At 41.6% G+C, this 18,928-nt stretch overlaps 1 protein-coding gene across 1 annotated transcript in view; it reads left to right on the forward strand.

Annotated features, from left to right (window-relative positions):
• LOC106639460 (uncharacterized) overlaps positions 1–16,065 on the forward strand; it is a 79,496-nt gene extending 63,431 nt beyond the window's left edge. The window contains exons 8-17 of the mRNA XM_089598241.1: positions 7,223–7,318; positions 7,413–7,526; positions 7,602–7,955; positions 8,038–8,256; positions 9,126–9,851; positions 9,938–10,456; positions 11,423–11,563; positions 11,998–12,161; positions 14,374–14,517; positions 14,595–16,065. Coding sequence (XP_089454367.1) covers positions 7,223–7,318; positions 7,413–7,526; positions 7,602–7,955; positions 8,038–8,256; positions 9,126–9,851; positions 9,938–10,456; positions 11,423–11,563; positions 11,998–12,096 — 2,268 coding nt within the window. The 3' untranslated portion in view covers positions 12,097–12,161; positions 14,374–14,517; positions 14,595–16,065. The remainder of the gene's footprint in view (positions 1–7,222; positions 7,319–7,412; positions 7,527–7,601; positions 7,956–8,037; positions 8,257–9,125; positions 9,852–9,937; positions 10,457–11,422; positions 11,564–11,997; positions 12,162–14,373; positions 14,518–14,594) is intronic.
• Positions 16,066–18,928: the final 2,863 nt, after the last annotated feature.

An 18,928-nucleotide genomic window follows, 5' to 3' on the forward strand; every position in this document is an offset into this window, starting at 1 on the left:
GAGATGATTATTTTATCACGTATTTTTATAGATATCGTGTATTTTAAATACGATTTGTATAATTGTTGAACCAAAGCTTGATATTTGTTCTCATTGATGACATTTATTACACACGCAAGTTTTATACGCATGATATAAGAGGCCTATATATATACTGTCATCAAAGTGTATTGTACCTACAGTATAACGAAGCGACGACTCGACTTTTCACCAGAACAGCTACACCTGTACACGTGGGCAGAGAAGCAATTAACGCGACTTTCATCCGACGTGCCTCTTACATCCGCGAACGCCTCTAATGGACAAACGGTGACGAACCAGTTTCTCCCCTTGTATCGTATATATATATACATTGAGCGCGCGGTGGCTCAATCGGCTACCTAGGTCGTGGATTGGCACGTGGGAGACCGTGGTTTGATCCCCGGCCAGTGCGACTTTTTCGGGCAAGTACCTCTGTGTCTTTCACATGTGCTTTTTCACCACGCAATGCTCCTAAGCGACCTTCTCGCAGCAAAAATTGCCTAATTTCCCCCTACCTCCCCTCCCAGTAATGAGAGGCCTTCCATCCCTTTCCTTGTCCCTTTCTCAAGTGCTAAGTGCCCATAGTAGTGCCCTTATCAAAGGAGCCGGACGTAGAGCACTCTAATACATTCATCAGGTACACTTTACGTATACCTCAGATTGCCGGGGAAAAAGAGAGTCCGCTCCCCGAGGATTTTTCCTGAAACGATCGGCTCTCCTTTCGGAAGAGATTCAACCCTCAGCATCCGCAAAAAATCCCGACGTTTTTTCCCCCTCCACAAGATACACAACAATGGCTCGATAACAGGTCGATCGTCCGGCTCGTCGCGCGTTACATATCATTAGGCGAATCCGGGCATGACGAGAGCCCCCGCACGTGCTTTTTTATCTCTTCTTCCCTTGCCGATGCCGTAAGGTTAACCTGGTGTGTGTGTGTGTGTGTGTGTGTATGGTGTGAACGACCTCGCCTTGGTGCACACTGCACATCCATATACGAACACACACACACACAAGCGTGTACCTACGGAGCACCGGAAGAAGCGCGAGAGCGTGCGAAGATCGGTATCGCGTAAGAGTTAGCCGCTTAATTTGCAACATATATATGCACAACGGAGCTTGCGATCCGTGGCCTCGTGCGCCGATCCGTATGTATATGTGCAACAAAGCTGCTTCGCGGGGGTGTATATCCGTCCCTTCCGATTTCTTTTTTGCTTTTGGGTTTCGAAAGTCCTGTACCGTAGGGACTATTTGCGGTTCAGTATAATACTTATACATGTATATACTTCGTTAGTTGGTGAAACATATAGGGTTTCTTGAGGAAGTGCTGGGCGATGTTTTTCTATCATCGATCGTATTTATTTTTAATCATCTTGAAATTCGTGAAATCGGCAAGGCGCTTTGCGGCAATTGCGATTGAGAAACAAAGCCATTCGAATACGGTAGAGGTATAGGTATGTCGTGTTACAATGTGTGCCATTGTGTGATTTGACGTTTGGAAGAAACAGAAAAAAAAAAATCTCATTACATCTGTAGAGATCAGAGCAAGGTTACATTTACTCTCGGGTGTAATGATCTACTTAGAGATAATACACGAGTGTACATGTGAGAGATGAATGTTCGCGTAACTTTCTACTTGCGTGACCTTCAATGTGAAAAGGACTGTATAGTATATATACGTGTGATTGTCAGAGACGTGAGAAAGAATTGTGTTTCACGATAACAATATTTCAACTGCGCGTTTTCTTTGTCGATTGTACAAGCTTGAAATATTTTTCTCGTGTCAAGTGAAATCATTGTGTGGTTGTAGATCGATGAACTTTTTCTTTCATTTTTTTTTTTTTTTTTTTTTGGAGTGACAAAATAACTCACTTGTTTTTAATCGGGTGTTTGCAGAGTTGATTGGACAATTTGCATGTGTTTCACGGTAATCTACATCTCGGATTTCCAACTCGAGTGTATATCTGTATCAAAAAAAAAATCCTTAACATTTCTTTACGTGCATCTTTTGATTAAGTACAAATTTTTTTTATCTTTAAAAAAAAGCGAATTAGTTTCAATTCGAATAATTTTAACACATACTTATACAACACAATTTGCGACTCACAGTACAGTGAAATTACCAACATGGACTCATGTGCAATTCATTTTGGCCGTAAAAACTTTTTCAACGACTACCTGAAAATAACGTCAACCGAAACTCGACTTTCCAATCTCAGTGGCACTCCTCGATATTCAACATCCGCGTGTACATTTGTTGAGTGAAAAAAAAAAAAAAAAAAAACCCATCCTTCAGCTATTGAATATCCGACGATGAGTAGTCAGGAAGTAATTTCGCACTGGGAGAGAGATCCTCTTCCCTTTCTTCTTCGTCTTCTTCGTATTATTCTTCCCAACAACAGCGCAGCAGCTCGTCCCGTTACAACGAACAGCGAATCATATTATTTATTATTATTTTTTTTTTTTTTTTTCTTTAACGAGTTCCATTTGAATATGTATTAGCGTACGTGGATTGAATTTGAATATTCTCGTTACGAGAGAAAAACAATTAGTTTAGTCGATACGTGGAAGTAACCAACAGAAATCAGGGTAATAATGAGTTTGTTTGAGTTTTTAAACTCTTGCGTTACAAACACAGATAGAAAAATTCACAATCAGGCAATGCGCCTTAGTTTTGCCCTTTTTTTTCTCATGAGACACGCGCGTTATGAGAAAGCGAATGTAAATCCGTCAAAAGCATTACGGTCTACAGGTGAAACGTAGTCTAAAAAAAGAAAAAAAGAATAATCGACCATTCATTAACGTCAGCGTAATTAAACGGCTAAAATAATAGATAACCGTCACTTTCATCGATGGTGTTCACGTTACGTTGTACATTCATGCAAGTGGGACACTTGTTAGCGAAGATTAACTGGAGCTCTCTCGAGGAAAAAAAATGTTCATCCCAGCGTTTTTAAACTCGCAATAATAAAATACATATACTCCTCGTCGCGGTAAACAGTTATAAGCTGCACCGAGTACAAACACGAAATTTTTGGTTTTGAAATTGCAACGAGAAAAGAAAAACAAAGACCTGCACGCAAGTATATATATTCATTACAGTATAAATTGATATGTATCTTGATTTCAATCGATGAGAGAGAGAAAAAAAAAGGTCCCATAGCCAATGACTGCACTTGTTTCGAGGGACTCGTACGTAGGCTGTGATTGATTATTAATGATAAAAACGAAAAAAATCCCATCGACGATAGCTTCGATCGATGGTTTGGCCGATTGTTGTTCTCTTTCGGCATCGATTCTATTAATAGGAACAAAAGAACGAGGACCGAAAAGTTAGCAAAGACAAAAAGACTCACGAAAAAAAAAGAAAAAAAAATTACAGTAAAAGTCAGCAGTTGATTAAAAGCAAGCCAGACACGGAGAGAGAGAGAGAGAGGGAAAGACAACACGAAAACCGGCACTGATGGCATCTTATACATTATATATGTAGCGCAACAAGGCACACATCCTCGCGAGTAAAATACGTATATATACACCGCGGTTGTTACTTTCCTCTCCTCGCCTCTCTTTTTCCCATACCCGAGGAGGCAAGAGCATCCGGTCCTGATCCACCTGTGCACGTGCAGGTTGACCAGTGCCAGACTCCCCCCGCCCCAAAAGCAGAGAGGAGGAGACAGAGAAAGCGAGTGTCTCGATCTGTATGTCAGCGGGCCAAGCTAACGGTCATCTTCCCGCGGTACCGAGCGATCGGGCACAATATTGTGCGTGGATGTATACTTAATATACGCAACGTTTGATTAACGGCCGACCTTTTTTCCTTTGTCCCTGCATTGGTTTTGATGGCCGTTTGATTTTTAAGTGTCGATGCTGCTTCTGATCGGTATTACATTTGTGATGAAAGATCGGTATGGGCGAGCGTTTGATATATCGGTATGTACGACAGTAGGTGGGATTACAATGGCTTGAGATTTGCTCTTTGATCACGGGAAAATTAAACCATCACGTGGACGGCACGTGAATTATATGATCGATCGAAGGGTCGGGGCGTTTGTTCGTATACCGATCGGTATGGAGCGGGTGTAGCGCTTTGAAGTGACGGCTCGGCGATTGGGTTCGAGTACGTTCAGTATGCACAGACAGAACAGCCAATATTCCTTTGGAAGGTACTCAAACATGGTAGAGATTGTTAAAACATGTTTGCTGGAAAAAATTCTTTTTCTTTTATTATTCAACAATTACAAACAAGTCGTTTTACATGATGTCGTAATTTCAGATATTGTTGAAAAAAAAAAAATGATTATTTGTTGTACTTATCCCAGTCGGGGAAAGTCATTGATCCGTTCTTTTTTTTTTTCTCTTGTCCTATCCCGAAAAAAACAACAAACATAAACGCCAAACAAAAATACCTCGTTTATAACGACGTTTTAATCACTCTGTTAACGGTTTGTCAATGCGCGCGTCTCATCGTACATAGAAACTCAAGCGCTGCTCATTTGCGAGTTCGTTCTTTTAGTTTCGGTCGCCGAGCAGGACAGCAGTGCGGTATATTCGAGGGTACATCGAAGGTATGGTAAGAAAAGTATAATCACAAAAATGTAACATTTTTTGATTAAAAAAAAAAAAAAAAAAAAAAAAAAAACCCACATTTACCCTTTTTTCCGGTGAATAGCGCATACGTATATATACATCAGTCGTGCATAAAATTACGCAAAACGGGTCGCTTTTTTCCTTCATCACGGCGCATTTTGACGTATCTCCCACGTGTGCTTTTCTTTTGTTCTCTTCAATTCCAAGAGCCATTGGTCGGTACAATGCGTATACGAAAGTAAAGAGACGAGCGAGTGAGCCGTGCATGGGGACCTTATACAATGAGCAATTCATTTTAATTACAATGCCAATAGCCGAGACCACTGGACACCGTTATTACTCCCGTGGTCCACTCCTCTTACTGTACACGTAATACCTACATTATATATATAGATAAAGGGGCTTAAGGAGTCTCTCTGGCGTCTGTGCGAATAATGTCGTCTCGGTGCGAAGCGAGGGACCCTTTTTCTCCGTGGACATGGTATCTGTGTCACGTGCACGTACATGGGTACTCGCTTACATCTGCAGTGTACTCGAGAAAAAAAAAAAAAAGTCGCTTCGTTTAGTACTCGAGACGCGATGGGTTTTACTTGTGCCTCCGTCTTCTTCCTCTTCCTACTTGCTGCTTCGTAAGCCCAATACCCATTACTCGTGTACTGAGATAGCGAATGGTAAAAATAACTTTTTTTTTTTTTTTTTTTTTTTTTTCCTTATCGACAAACTGCACAGTTGGTGTAAAAGTTCAAAGCACTGCTCTCCATCAGTTGCCATGGACTTGAACCGCGTGAAAATTTGATTTGCTCGAAAAAAAGTTGACACTTCCCCGTCAGCTGGAAAACTTCCCGGGTGATCGGCAATACACCTTTACATATAACAAACCATATAATAAACGAGAAGACGACGAGGACGACTCGACGAACGTATATGTATAAAAGTTGAGAGCCCATCATCGTAACTTATTTCTCGAGCTCGCGTTTCGCGAATACGACTTTTCAGCTCCCGAGGACGAGCGATGCAGCGCATCATAATATATAATAATAATAAGAATAATAATAATATTCACGTCTCTTGAGCGAGAGGTGGAAAAAGGGAGAGAGAGAGAAAGGCTATGGTGTACTTGTACACGAAAGTTACGGCGCGACGCGAGATGAGATGTTGATTTACTGCCATAGGCGAGCGGTTTTGCGTTGTGCGCTGCAACGACATGTGCCTGTCGTCGTGCAGATATCGCTGACGACTCTGCCTTGGGTTCTTTTTTTTTTTTTTTTTTTTTTTTCCCTCCCTTCGTACACTATGGATCCTTTGTACGTCCTTCGCCTGTTGGCTATTGTACACTTTTTGAAATTATTGTGGTTACAGAATATACTTTGTTTTGTTGAAATTTTCAAATTAAGAGAGACTCGGGGGGGTGGGGGGTCTTTTCTTTTCATTTCCTCTACCTGCGTGGTTTCTATTCATGTAGAATCACAAAATACACGTGCTAGGTATATACACAATTGACTATATTTTCCTTTTTTGCAACATTCAAACACAATAATTCGCAATCTCGACCAAACGAGCCTCATTGCACAATAGGCCAAGTTACACGCTCGTGTAATCTGAGCTCCAAAATCTCACGACACGTATCAAGCATGTAAGTACGCGCGTGCGTCGAAAATTAACATTCCCAAGGTGCTACTGCCGGCTTACCCCCCGGAGAACGGAGCAAATCTGACAAAAATTACCATTGCGCTGATCCCATCTCTATAACGTGGGGTAATAAAAGCCATCCCTTTTGTACACATATTATATTATACTCGCAAACGAAAAGCGAAAACGAGTAGTTTCACGCCAAAATTCTCGCGCGTGTTGATTATACCTACTCGGATTTCCGAAAGCAAAAGCAAAATACCTCCTGTGGGAACCTCTTTGGGCTCTTGCTTTTCGTACACATGTATACCAGAAATAAGTACTTTTTATTCGGTATATCACACCACTGAGATCGTCCGTACCACGCGGGTACACTTTTGGTGTCTTTAAGGATCTGCGGGAATTTCAGACCCCAGCGTGCGTGATAATGGTCCTCTCGTCGGGGTACGATTTTTGTGGTGAATACGAAAGTACTTTTGCTTGAATGGATTTTTTAGAGGATTAGGAATGTATTTCACACCTATAGAAGTTTTACAATAGAGTGCCATAAGTCAACTCTATGGTGTATTCATCATTTTGAAAGATTTCCTTTCCCTCGAGTACCTGCATCAAAAGTTGACACTTGCCCAACGAAATCCACGTAGTCACGCGTTTTCCAAGCCATGTAAAACGTACAATCGTATACTTTTACATAAAACACAAGCTCATTTCGCAAGAGATTATTCTTCCCATTTGACGAAAGATATGTAGGAAAGATATATAATACCCACGTGAGGGCTGGCGCTGCAACGAGGCGCCGTAATTAGCTTGACGCGCAAAGATAAGCGCGCGTTGCGACGCGGTCTCCAAACATATATCACACGACTCATTGTGTATGCGCAAAGCGAAAAAGAAAAATAAAACAGATTAGATTGTGTTTAACGCATCCTAATGCGTTTCTTCTTATCTCTGTACGTCTTTTTAAACATTTTGTTGTTGTTTGTTTCAGATGCGAAAGTTGCGGGGGACCGACAAAAATCACCAAACTCGACTGATGACGCCGAGGCTCGAGGAAAAGATCCATCGCAACAATGACGAGCACGAGGTGGGAACCCGACCTTTACCCCCTACTAATAAACTTGTAACACATTGTTCCGTGACACATGCAAAAATCAATGCAATTTTCACGTTCCCTCCAGGTGGACCAGTGCAACGTGGAGTGCGAGGAGGACGAGGTCACGGAGCTCGACCGGCTGCGCGAGCTCGCGATCGAGCAGCAAGAGGTCATCGAAGTGCTCAGGCAAGCCGTCAAGGTACATTCCATCATGTATTTTTGTTTTTTAATAGCGTGACAGCATGTAAATAAATTGTAAAATAAAAATCCACAGGAAAAGGATCGCAAGCTCGACTGTATGGCGCGCAAGCAGCACAAGGAGTCGTTCTACAAGCAGTACATAAACTTAGAGCCCGTGGCCGAGGTGGACGACGAGAGCGAGGAGTACCACAGCAACTGCGAGGAGGCCGACAGCGCCCTCTCCAGCGCGCCGCCGTCACTGTCGCCTCAGCCGGGTAGCGGCGCCTGCCGCGGGGGTTGTGCCGGGCCGAATGGCGTCACCCGCGACATCTACGAGGGCGTGCTGCTCGAGATCGAGGAGCTCCAGACCAAACTGCTCGAGGAGCAGAGCGAGTTGATCCACGCCAGGAGCCAAGTCCGCGATCTCGAGAAGGCGCTGTTGCAGGAGGTTTGTCGTTGCGAAGTTTTTTTTTTCTTTTTTTTTTTTTTTTTCTTCCCTGCAACGGCTATTGAATGAAAAGAATTTGCAGACGCGGGGCAGCCAGACGAGTAGGCTCGCTCTGAACGAGAAGCTTCGCCTGGCCAACGAGCGGGAGTCGAGTCTCGTGGCTGAAATTTCGGAGCTTCGCGAGCAGAACGAGCTGCTCGAGTTCCGGGTACTCGAGCTCGAGGAGTCACCCAATCCGAGAGATACGCCCGATCCGGCGGATAGTGGTATCGTCTCGCCCGAGCCGATACAACTGTACAAGGTGAGTCTCGGTCAAATATGATTTTTTTTAATTATTATTATCAGAGTTACCTTTAGAACCCGGTTAATTTGGATTACGTGTTTGGGAACGGCATATATTGCCACGGTTCATTTTTCACGTAATAGTACACCCATCGCGGAGCTTGAGGATAATTTAAACCGGCTAATTGCACTTTCTTGTGATGCTGACGTGTATTTGAGCACATCGAAGAAACTAGTCGTGAAATTATAACCACTCGCGCGTAGGCCGCAAAGTTAAGAATTCCAACGATGTCGCTCGTATACCTACTTATTAAAGAAAAATCGGCAGCCGCTGCCTGGAAATTCGAGGCACGTGCGTTTCCCTGAGCTCTTCCTGCATGCGCGAAAAGCCATCGATTTAAGAGCCAATTAGCGGCTTGTCTGCGCCCCTCTGCGCATGAATACGCACTTTCTCCCGGCTCGGTTACACCATTAATGCGCATGAAAGGATGAAAGCCCTGCAGTACAGTATATCACACAGGGCGGGGAATCCCCCGTATCGTTCCCCTTGTTCCTCATTCGCGAAAGGCTTTCGAGTAATGCAAATAAGATATCTACTTTTAATCGCTAATACTGACGGAATTCTCCAATTGTTTTTTTACGATTATGCAATAGACAAGTTAATGAGCGTCTGGGAACACGAGTCATTTCACAGTTCTGATTCTCCACGTACCGTTCCATAGTAACGGTTTTTTTTTTTTTTTTTTTTTTTTTTTTTTGCTTTTTTACTTTACGACAGCTAAAAGATGCTGCATTCGCTGATTTTTCTCAGATTTTTTGACCAATTAAAATCTTAAATTGAAACTTGCAAGATGTCTGAACAAAAATCTCCACCACCCCCGATTTCAGGAGCACCAGCCAAACAAGCACAGGGACCGCGCGGTGGCCACTGTAATCCCGTATACCTCGGCGACCTACAGTCATCCAGCCCTGCCGTCGGAAGCTCAAAAGTCACCCCTGTCCCTCCAAGAGAGCGGAATCTTCGAAGAGGAGGAGTCCGAGTATGAGCACCAGCTCGATGGTGGCGCTGGGATCAGCTGCAGCAATCAGAGCACTCAGACCGAGGCGCCGGCCGGTGAGCTCTTGCAGGAGGTGCAGCGCCTCCAGGAGCTACGGGTTCGTATTCAAGAGCGCGCGGCCAAGATTCCAATCCCACCTCTGTCACCCATTGTCGGCGATCGCAGCGCCGAGCAGCCCCGATGCGAGTGCTCGGCTGAAATAGCACCCCTCAGGCAGAAGATCGGTGAACTGGAGGGCCGAGTTAGCACCTACGAAACGGAGCGACTGGTCACAAAGCAGAGGGAAGAGGAGCTGCTGGACGAGAACTACCGACTTGCCGAGAAGGTCTACTGTCTCGAGGAGGAGCTGAACAAACTCGAGACTAAACTGAACCAGGTTAGGTTGACCAGCGACGCAGAGGTCATGACCGACGAGGTCCCGGCCAAAAGGGACGCTTCCCAGCAGTGCGAGGTGCTCGACAGTTTTAAGCCAGCAGAGGTGATGGTCAACGAGGTCGATGGTGGGGGTCCCGCAGACTGTGTTATCTTTTCACCCGAGCCGATACACATGTACAAGGTGAGTCCTCTAAGCTGCTCCTTTCGTTTTACATGGGCAGAAAATAAATGAAAAGAGAATCGTTTCATGAATTTTATCATCTACAGCGCGACCTCTACAAAGCCGCCCTTGTGCACTTGGAAGAGCCCAAGGAGTGCGACGAGACGAGCTGCACTCCCGAGTCCTCCTCGAAGAGCAAATCCTGCCCGCAGTGCAGTGAACTTTGGAAGGATTGCGCCAGGACGGAGATCTGCCTGCGCCAGCAGATAGCCAGTCTGGAGCAAAGGGAGAGCGCCCTCTTCAAGACGCTGTGCCATGCTGACGAGAATTGGACGAAGCTCGAAGCCGACTACTTGGCCAAGAGCAGGAACATGAGCGACCAGCTGAGCGCACAAAAAGAGATCAACCGGTCGCTCGTCGAGCAGTTTGAGAGGCTCGACCGGTCGCCGGCCGGCGTCCGACTTTCAAAGATCAGTGGCACCGGAGAACCTATGGAGGTCGACTCGTCGGTGAGTTGCACGCAGACCGAAGTGGCGCAGCACTCAGCGATCGTCAAGGCTATCGAGGGAGTTACGACGATCTCGCTAAACAATGTCCAGGTGCTCGGCTGCGCTGATGTCGACGATGTGAGTCCAGCTTGGGTCTTCTTGGTATCACTACTCGTGGCCGTTCTCTGGGCCTCTCTACCTGCTTTTGCTTTGTGCTTGTACGCACGAGAGAGCCGAGTCATTGTTCTTTTTTTATTTTTTATTTTTTTTCTGCTGAAGTCAGCAGTGGGCTTCATGCCAGAGTGTGGATTTTATTAATTATTGTACTTATGAATTTTTAAGCATCGCATAGCAGTTTCTCACGCAGTATTAACCCTTTTCCCTCGCTTGATGTACTTAATTAATTAATTTTTTTTTTTTTTTTTACTCGTAAGAATTTTTTATCGATTAAATTGCTGAGCGATTTTCTTATAATTGTTTCAACTATACTGAGATGCAGTGGTTACTTGATTCATCCGAAAATTATTACGAATTTTCGAAAGCAATACTTTTACGTACGTTCAATAGCTCTTTATCCCCTACTATTATAAAAACTTTATTGCACATTGTTGTTAAATAATTAAAAATCAATTATCATTTGTACTTTATTTTTTTTTTTTATTTCTTCATTTTTGTTGCTTAATCTTGATGTTTATTAATTAATATTTCACATTCACATTACTAATACGTTTTACATATCAATTCACTTGATTCACTCACTGTTACATCGATATTCATGATATTTTTTCCGAATTAATGTTCTGCTTATGAATTGTTTTAACTTTATTAGTTATATTCGTCCAGGTAAGTTGTAATTACAGCAGTCCTAACATTCATTTGTGAGAAAAATTTTCCAAAATACATCACATAAACATTAACTTACTGAATGGCTTACTAACAACAACCAACAATGAAAATACTTCTGCTTCGCCCAATAAAAAAAATACCATACGAAGCTTTTTGCACTTTCCTGTACTTAATCTAAACTGATTTTCGAAAGAGTAACAATTTACAACTGGTTTCCCAAAACTCCACGTACCAACCAACAATTTTATCCACAATTAGGAACAGACGAGCAGGCCGCTGATTGTGGGGCCACCAGCAGAGGTGGCAACCGAAGCTAAAGAGGAGGACAAATCGTTGCGAGCTAGTGCAGGAGCATCGGCTTCGCAGCAGGACGCTGGCAATCCGTCAGGCGAAAAAAAGGTTAGCTGGTTGTTCGATTGTATCACCGATACCTATATACATAATTATATTTATGACGAATGCTAGAGTGCAGTTGGCTGTTTTTTTAATTGCTACATAGCCGCAGGCTTCAAGTGCAGAAAAATCGGCCACGCCACCAACCAGGAATATTTTTTGTTGATAAAATTTGTGCTGAAGCTGGGGTTTTGTTAAAAAAAAGAAAAAAGATTTTTTTTTTTTTCATAATACATAGTAGAGCTTGTCAAAATTAAACCTTACCCATAGGGTACGTATGAGTAGATTTTAGTACAAGCTACGAGTATTTTTTTGCTGTCACGAGTCATTTAAAATTATTGATCGAAGGGATTATCTTATGAAAAAAATATAATAATAATAATAATATTAAATTGTGCGTCATGTAATATTACTTTCAACGACTGTTCTTGGGTATTTAGAACTATACGACGATCATAACGCCGAGAGGCTTTAAGAGAACGAATTCAGCTGGACAAGATGCTCGGAGAGAATTTCTAGCTCTGTGCCTCGGACCTTAATAATCACTGCTCGGCGACCCAAAAGCTCACGTACAATCGTTTAAATGTCTCTGGCCCTCCCCAAGGTCAGTGTCTCTTGCAGCAGCTGTCTTTTATTTGGTCCTGGCATTCCAAAGATGGACAATTTATTATCATCCTCTGTACGGAAGTGCTGATTTTTCACTTCTAATGTTATATTCTTTTTTCTTCTTCTTTCTTATAATTATTTCATCTTCCAAAATTTAGAAAACACGTAGTTTTCCGTTGGCTTGGAGAATAGAGGTAATGGCCTTTTTGCGTTTTGACATTTGTAAAGATATGAAAATGACGTTTTGCAGTTTTTAAGCTTTACTGGCAAGTATATGACATGAAATCTGCAAAAATGTACAAATAAAATTAAAACCGTAGTTTTTCTGTGGCCACGTCTTATACTTCTATACCAACTCTATCTTATTAGTTCTTACACATCGTAGTGTTGTATAGTTCTGTATAATCACTTAAATTCTTCCGTATACCCATTGTTATGCATATTGTTCTGGATTATCTAATTGTATATGTACGAAAATTCTCCAACGCTTTCTTTTACGTGATTGTCGAGCAAAAGGTGAATTTTCTTTCCTAACTTTTTCGCAATGTCTACCTATATTTGTGGAGTCAGTTAACTTGGTGATATTTTTCCTTCTTTTTCACCGTTGAATGGCGCAGTTCACTTCATTTATCGAAATAAAATAAACACACGATAGATAGATGTTATTGGCGGTGGCGGTGCTTTGCTACAACAACCATCGGCTGGCTGGGGGCTTGAATTATAAAATGCGCAGACGAGTTTCGAATAAAACAAAGTAGAATCTCATTAAATTTTGCTTTGCTTGTGCAGCTTATGGCGTTTGTTTACAGTTTTTACTTACATATATATATGTACATTTCTTTTCAGGCATCTCCTTTCATCATGTCATTCTAGGAATCAATAATCAACGTTGCTTTTTTAAAAACAAAAAGGCATTAGCAAAAACACACCATCCATTATTAATAATCGGATTCATGCTTATATATATTTAACGCTTCGTAAAAAAAAGTATCCGTAGTAATGCGTAGACGTGTACCGATGAGCAATTCCACAGAGTATACTTAACTAGGAAGTTTGCAAAACATCAACTATTAAGACGGTATGATTTTTTTGTTTACGAGGGCAACGGAAATTATATCACTGATTAATTAGGTACTGTGCCAACAACTGCGTTCGCGAAACGCCGGACACACATCATTCCCACGTAACAGATATCTTACCTATAGAGATATATATTAATTGTAGTCAGCGCAATCTTAATAAACAAATACAAATTTGTGTCACTAATGAAATGACATGTGAAAGTACAGAATCATCTCGTTGCTCGTCGAGTCGTCAGTTAGGTATTTTATAAATTTTTTTTTTTTTTTTTTTTTTTCAGCAACGCTAAGTAGCGCAGTCTGGCGGATAATTTTTTGACAACGCTATTTAGCTACTTTAGTACTTTGTACTTTTGTACTTTTTTAAATTAAAAGCTTGAGAGGAAAAAATACTTAATTGACAGAAAACACTCATTTAGAGGACCAAGTATCAAATAATAATTTAGTTTCTTGTACCAAGACAGAAGAAAGCGAGTGTTTAGTCAATGAAAAACCCGTCTTAATCATTAAATTTGAGGTTATATTGAATTTATGTATCTACATACGTTCAACTATTTATCAATAACTACTATTCAAACTGTTCTAGAAACACGTCTATTGTTGGCTAATAGTTATAATTACATAAAAGAATGAAATATTATCTCGTATTGAAAGACAAAGGCAGATATACGTGGCATGTATGATTACAAGCTCGATTACAACAGACTTTTAGCAACTCGTTCTAAAATTTTGCAACTTTTGAGTCTGTAAGCTTAGGGTAACATATTATAGAGATAATTTTAATGCTGACAAATGAAAATTTTTACATTTTAGGAGTCACTTCAAACGACAGTTTTTCTGTAGAATTGCTCATAAACACGTAAATTAGTAGCTCAATACGATACTAATATAGTAATAAATGATTTGCTTAAAATGTTTCAATTGTGTCTGATTCGTTGCCTATTATGTGTACATTTTGCTTTACTTAGTATAGTCATATAATTTTTTTCTTTCTCTTTTGTTAAAACAAAAGTCCATCTATAACAAACATATAATATAATTATGCTCTTGGCACAAAGTATAGCCAAAGCAAATTAGATGTAGCGATATGAATAAATAAAAAATCTTGAACTGTGTAACACGTGTTCGCAGCAAATCATCTACTTCCGATGGAGATGATGTTCCTTTAATCACCAGCCCCTTGTAAGGATGTCAACGACGATCCCAGGCTATCACGCACGTTTATCGCACTTCCTTCGTGCTGGAGAAGAACCGTTTTTCAAAGCATCAGACGAGGTGATCATCTTGAATGTACAAAAGTTACCCTCATTCGCTGCGAAAAAAAACGTCCAATTTTTTACTTAAAATTGCAGGGTAAAAACTGCTGGCGTTGCTTGGCGAGTCCAAGCGGCGACCAGAAATGGTGTGCTCAGTGTAGGTACACGAGACCTATGCCGACGACAACCGCACAAACGAAGACCGGAAAAGCTGCTCGAAATAATAGCTGTACGTGGGTTTTACCAGACCAACATTTGAAGCAGCTGGAATTTTCGCGCGCACCGGACTCACGTCAGCGATGCAAGGCAGTATTTGATCGATCGTTTTTCTCCAGAATCGTTTGTCCCGCGGGAAATGCGCTAATCGAATTTTCGTTCGTTTCTTTGGATGTGATTCTCTTTACGAAACTCTGGGATTTAATTGTTATTTCACAAAGATCAATTTTTTTTTTTAGTGTTTTCGTGAAAAGCAACGTTTAAAAGAATCGAACGACGGGTGCCTGAGAAAAAAGAAATCATGTGTTTGCCGAGCTGTGATTTTTCACGTCAATTGTGTAAAACAAACGATAGTACAATCAGGTTTATTTTACTTTAGCTAATTGAAAAGCATCATTTTACTCTATTGATTTCGCACTATGTGTATGCGTTTGGAATAACACAGACGTTTTCCACATTAATATAATAATCAATCGATCGTTGCCCTATTGTGCTTCTTGATTATTCACTTTTACGTGACGGTGCGATTATTTTTATGATTTATGTTTATCAAAAAGTTTATGCGAAACGATACAAATAAATTTTGATTTCAAAAAGAGTCACGAGAATGGGCTATATAACAGGACTGAAATTATAAAACTAAGAGAGATTAAATTCAATCGGTACAAAATGTTTTTCTTGCAATGAAATTGGTATCGAGGGTACGTATGACCGTACAACCGAAAAAGCAAGTAAAATTTTTAAAATGTAACACAAAGTTTACATTGAATTTCGTCTAAAGTAATGCGTAATTATAAGTTTATCTAAAAAAAAAAAGAAACCCACAAAACTGCCGTGACTGAGAAAACGCCGGCTCTCATGTATGTATGTATTGTGTCTAGTCGATGTACTTTCTTTTTTTTTTTTTTTTTTCGCTCGTCTCATCATGTGTATGTCGAATCAAGGCATTACGGCGTTTTCATTTTTCTCTCTGTTACGAGCGACAAGTGCCTCGGGATGCAAATCAGATTTTAACACATGATATATGTAAACTGCATGTACTGCAATACGTATGTATACTAGACGTATTAATTAGCGTTAAATATTGTACATTTGTATTGAATGTAGCGTATGAGATTTTTAATCAAAATAATGTATCGAAAAAAAGCATGTTCATGTTATAAAATACAATAGCGTTGTAAGACTTCAAAGTGTATCTCGAGTGCGCCGTGTGTTAATATTAAAGGTGACAATAATAATTATAACATAGTAACGCGTGCGATTTCGTCGAGGTTTATTAACTATTATTTATCAGCTGATTGTACAACTTGTATTTGTCGAATAAAAAATACCTAGTGTTACTCATCGAAAATATTATACTTTCCGTTTCGTTGCATCAAACCCACATAAAAATTGAATAGAGTAGTTTATTCAACGATTCAATTAATCGCAACCCGTATCCTTTTGCGAATTCTCTTGTGTCCTGCGAAAAAATGGTGCAAAAATTATCATCAAAATAAACTTTGTGGTAATAAAATCTCCAGACCTGATTCGCGTTTCAGAAGGGGACCTTGACGCTTGCGGATTCATCATGGCACCGATTAGCAGGGACGGTAGCGCGCACTCTATGAATTTAACCCTCTCGACCAGCTCGGCCTCGCGTTTCTCCAGCGTCGCGTTTTTCTCCTCGTACTTTTTCAACAGACACTTCCAGTAACTCCTTCTGTTGTCTCGCTTCTCTTCCTGCCCCGATGTTTCTCCACACGCTGGTTTTGGGGACTCCATTGTACTTTTTAAAATTTTTTTTTTTTTTTTCATCCAGCCGATATTGAACTTTTCAATTTTTAGCCGCGGACAGGATCAGCTCTCGGTTTTTGTTTCTTTGTCCTCCACTCTGAAGTCGGGAACACCGAGTGTTGGCATAACCCCTTTCGAACCCATTAACGTTGAAATTATCGGTAAATCGGTAAAATTATTCATTTGTGTAAAAATTGTGAAAATTTTTGGTCATCTCACTGAAAAAATGCCGTCCTGTAACGTTCTCTCGAATCCCACGGACTGTGTCTGCAGCAACGACAAAGTAAAAGTTCGTAGGAAATCGGCACATATGTATCGGTTCGTCTAACGCGTTCAACTTTGTTTCCCAGAAATTCACGGAAAAAACCGATTGTCCACCAAAGAGCAAAGTTTCGAAGGAAGTGACTCTGTCGGGTCTGGCCAACCAGATGGAGGCCGTGATCCAGAGGGTCAAAGTAACTCGATGATTTGAAAACTGTAGCCCAAGGGGGCGGCTACGACGATTCGTGTTGTTAAATGTCACCCTTTACTTTCGAAAAGGAGCTGAAACTGTCCGACCTCGTCGAACCGATCACTCTGGTGGCGACCAAGTTGCGACTGCTCGAGGAGTACTCGGAAAAAATCACCGCCGACCGTGACTACGCGGACTACCAGTGTAGCAACGAAAACTGCTGCAACGTGAGTTCATTCGACACCCCACGGTTCGACCAGACGTAGTCCCGGTGCTCGATTTACACCCCCGCGATTAAAACTAAAATTACCAATCGCCGCCGTATAAACCCAAAATGCCCCTTGAAAAAAAAAAAAATCTCGCCCAACTCGGCTGCAAAAAAGGACCCAAGCGACTCATCCGAGCGATCGGCAGGGGCCGATTCATGCGTCTGTCGCGACGCGACCGGCTTGAGATCCTGTCACTGCGACTCACCGCCGAACCCCAACTGCAGAGCCAAGCCGCTTTTAAAAACCGGCACGTACGCCATCCTCGATTCACCACCACCCAAGTGCAGCCCGTGCAAGTGCGCAGTGGACACCCAGTCGGGGAAACGGGCCAAGAGCTCGGGTTGCAAGTTGGCGGCCGAGGCTAGACGCCGCCAGAGACGCTGCGACTCCGAGGTCCGGGACGTTGGCGGAGGTGCACGACCGGAGCCATGCTCGGTGCGTATGTACAACAATCCTTTGTTTGTTTGTTTGTTTGTTTGTTGGTTTATTTTCCGTCGAAGAGACGCGAGTCCTTTTTCTCCTTGTTTCCGTACAGTCGGATTCAAGCTCTGAATCGTCGTGCCCCACTGGGTGCTTGAAAGTCTGCGTCAGTGGAGGATTTCCAGGTAATCGCAGAGGGACGCTTTTCACACTTTGAACCACAGAATCCATACATACACTATTGTTGATTCGGTTGCAGGTTTATACGGGATCGCGTCCTCGCAGTACTTGGGATCCATTTCGAGCGTAAGTTAATTCCAGTGTCGACCCGGCGCACTGCCTATTAGGGATCATAAGTATTATACACTTTGCTTGCTTTTCGGTCATTTATTTAAACAAAATTGTAAATAATACATTCGTACGTGCATATGATTTTTTTTTTTTTTTTCATCATCCCGAAAGGAGTGGCAAAGTGGTGTGTATTTTTACTCGAAATGTCTCACGCGCGTGAAATGTACTCTGTTATTTTTCTTGACGGTCAACGCCGTGTGACATTTATGGATCGGCGAAGGCTTCGGTCGACCCATGAACTATTTTCCAAGGGGATAAAAAAATAAAATAAAATAAACGCGCGTTGTTTGCATTCTCGCAGTTTGACTCTTCTTGCTACTGCGGTCAGGGGATCGAGGACGAGGAGGGCAAGACTTGTCCTTGCGGATGCGGTGACATGGTCGGTCTGCCAACGGAGAAAAACGCGTGAGTTTATTTGCTCTTGCTTTTTTTTGATGGATGTGTAGAGGAGTTACCGGTAAAAGAGTTTTTTCTTTATTTTTTGATGATTAATATTAAGAACTTCAATTCTAATGAGAGTCTTGCAAGGGTTTTTAATTGTACATCAAAGAGATGCTGTAGCGAGGAATACAAATTTTTTTTTTTTTATTTGTGCCATTTTTTAATGGGAGATGCCAGCCATTGATTTGCAACTTGTTTTTTGTTCGTGGATGAAATGGAAATTTAACAGGAGATAAACGTCTCTAACATTCACGACGTCCAAGTTGTGGAAATAAAAAACCTATAGTACATTATAAGTGAAGCTAATTAGAAAACCTTTAAGAAAAAAAAGAATCATATATTCCGTCAAATATAAATTGTAAACTCTCCAATCACTTGGAGCTTTGTAATTCTTCACACGATTTAACCTTTCGATTTTTCAAACTGATAAAAGCAAGCCCCAGTGCGTAAATTGCGGCAAGGATATAATCGACGGTGCGAGTTCGCCAGAACGGGCTAATGTGAAC

This window comes from Copidosoma floridanum, unplaced genomic scaffold (genome assembly GCF_036245765.1).
Source record: "Copidosoma floridanum isolate Cflo_tuat_1 unplaced genomic scaffold, Cflo_Japanese_pri ptg000006l, whole genome shotgun sequence".
Lineage (NCBI taxonomy): Eukaryota > Metazoa > Arthropoda > Insecta > Hymenoptera > Encyrtidae > Copidosoma > Copidosoma floridanum.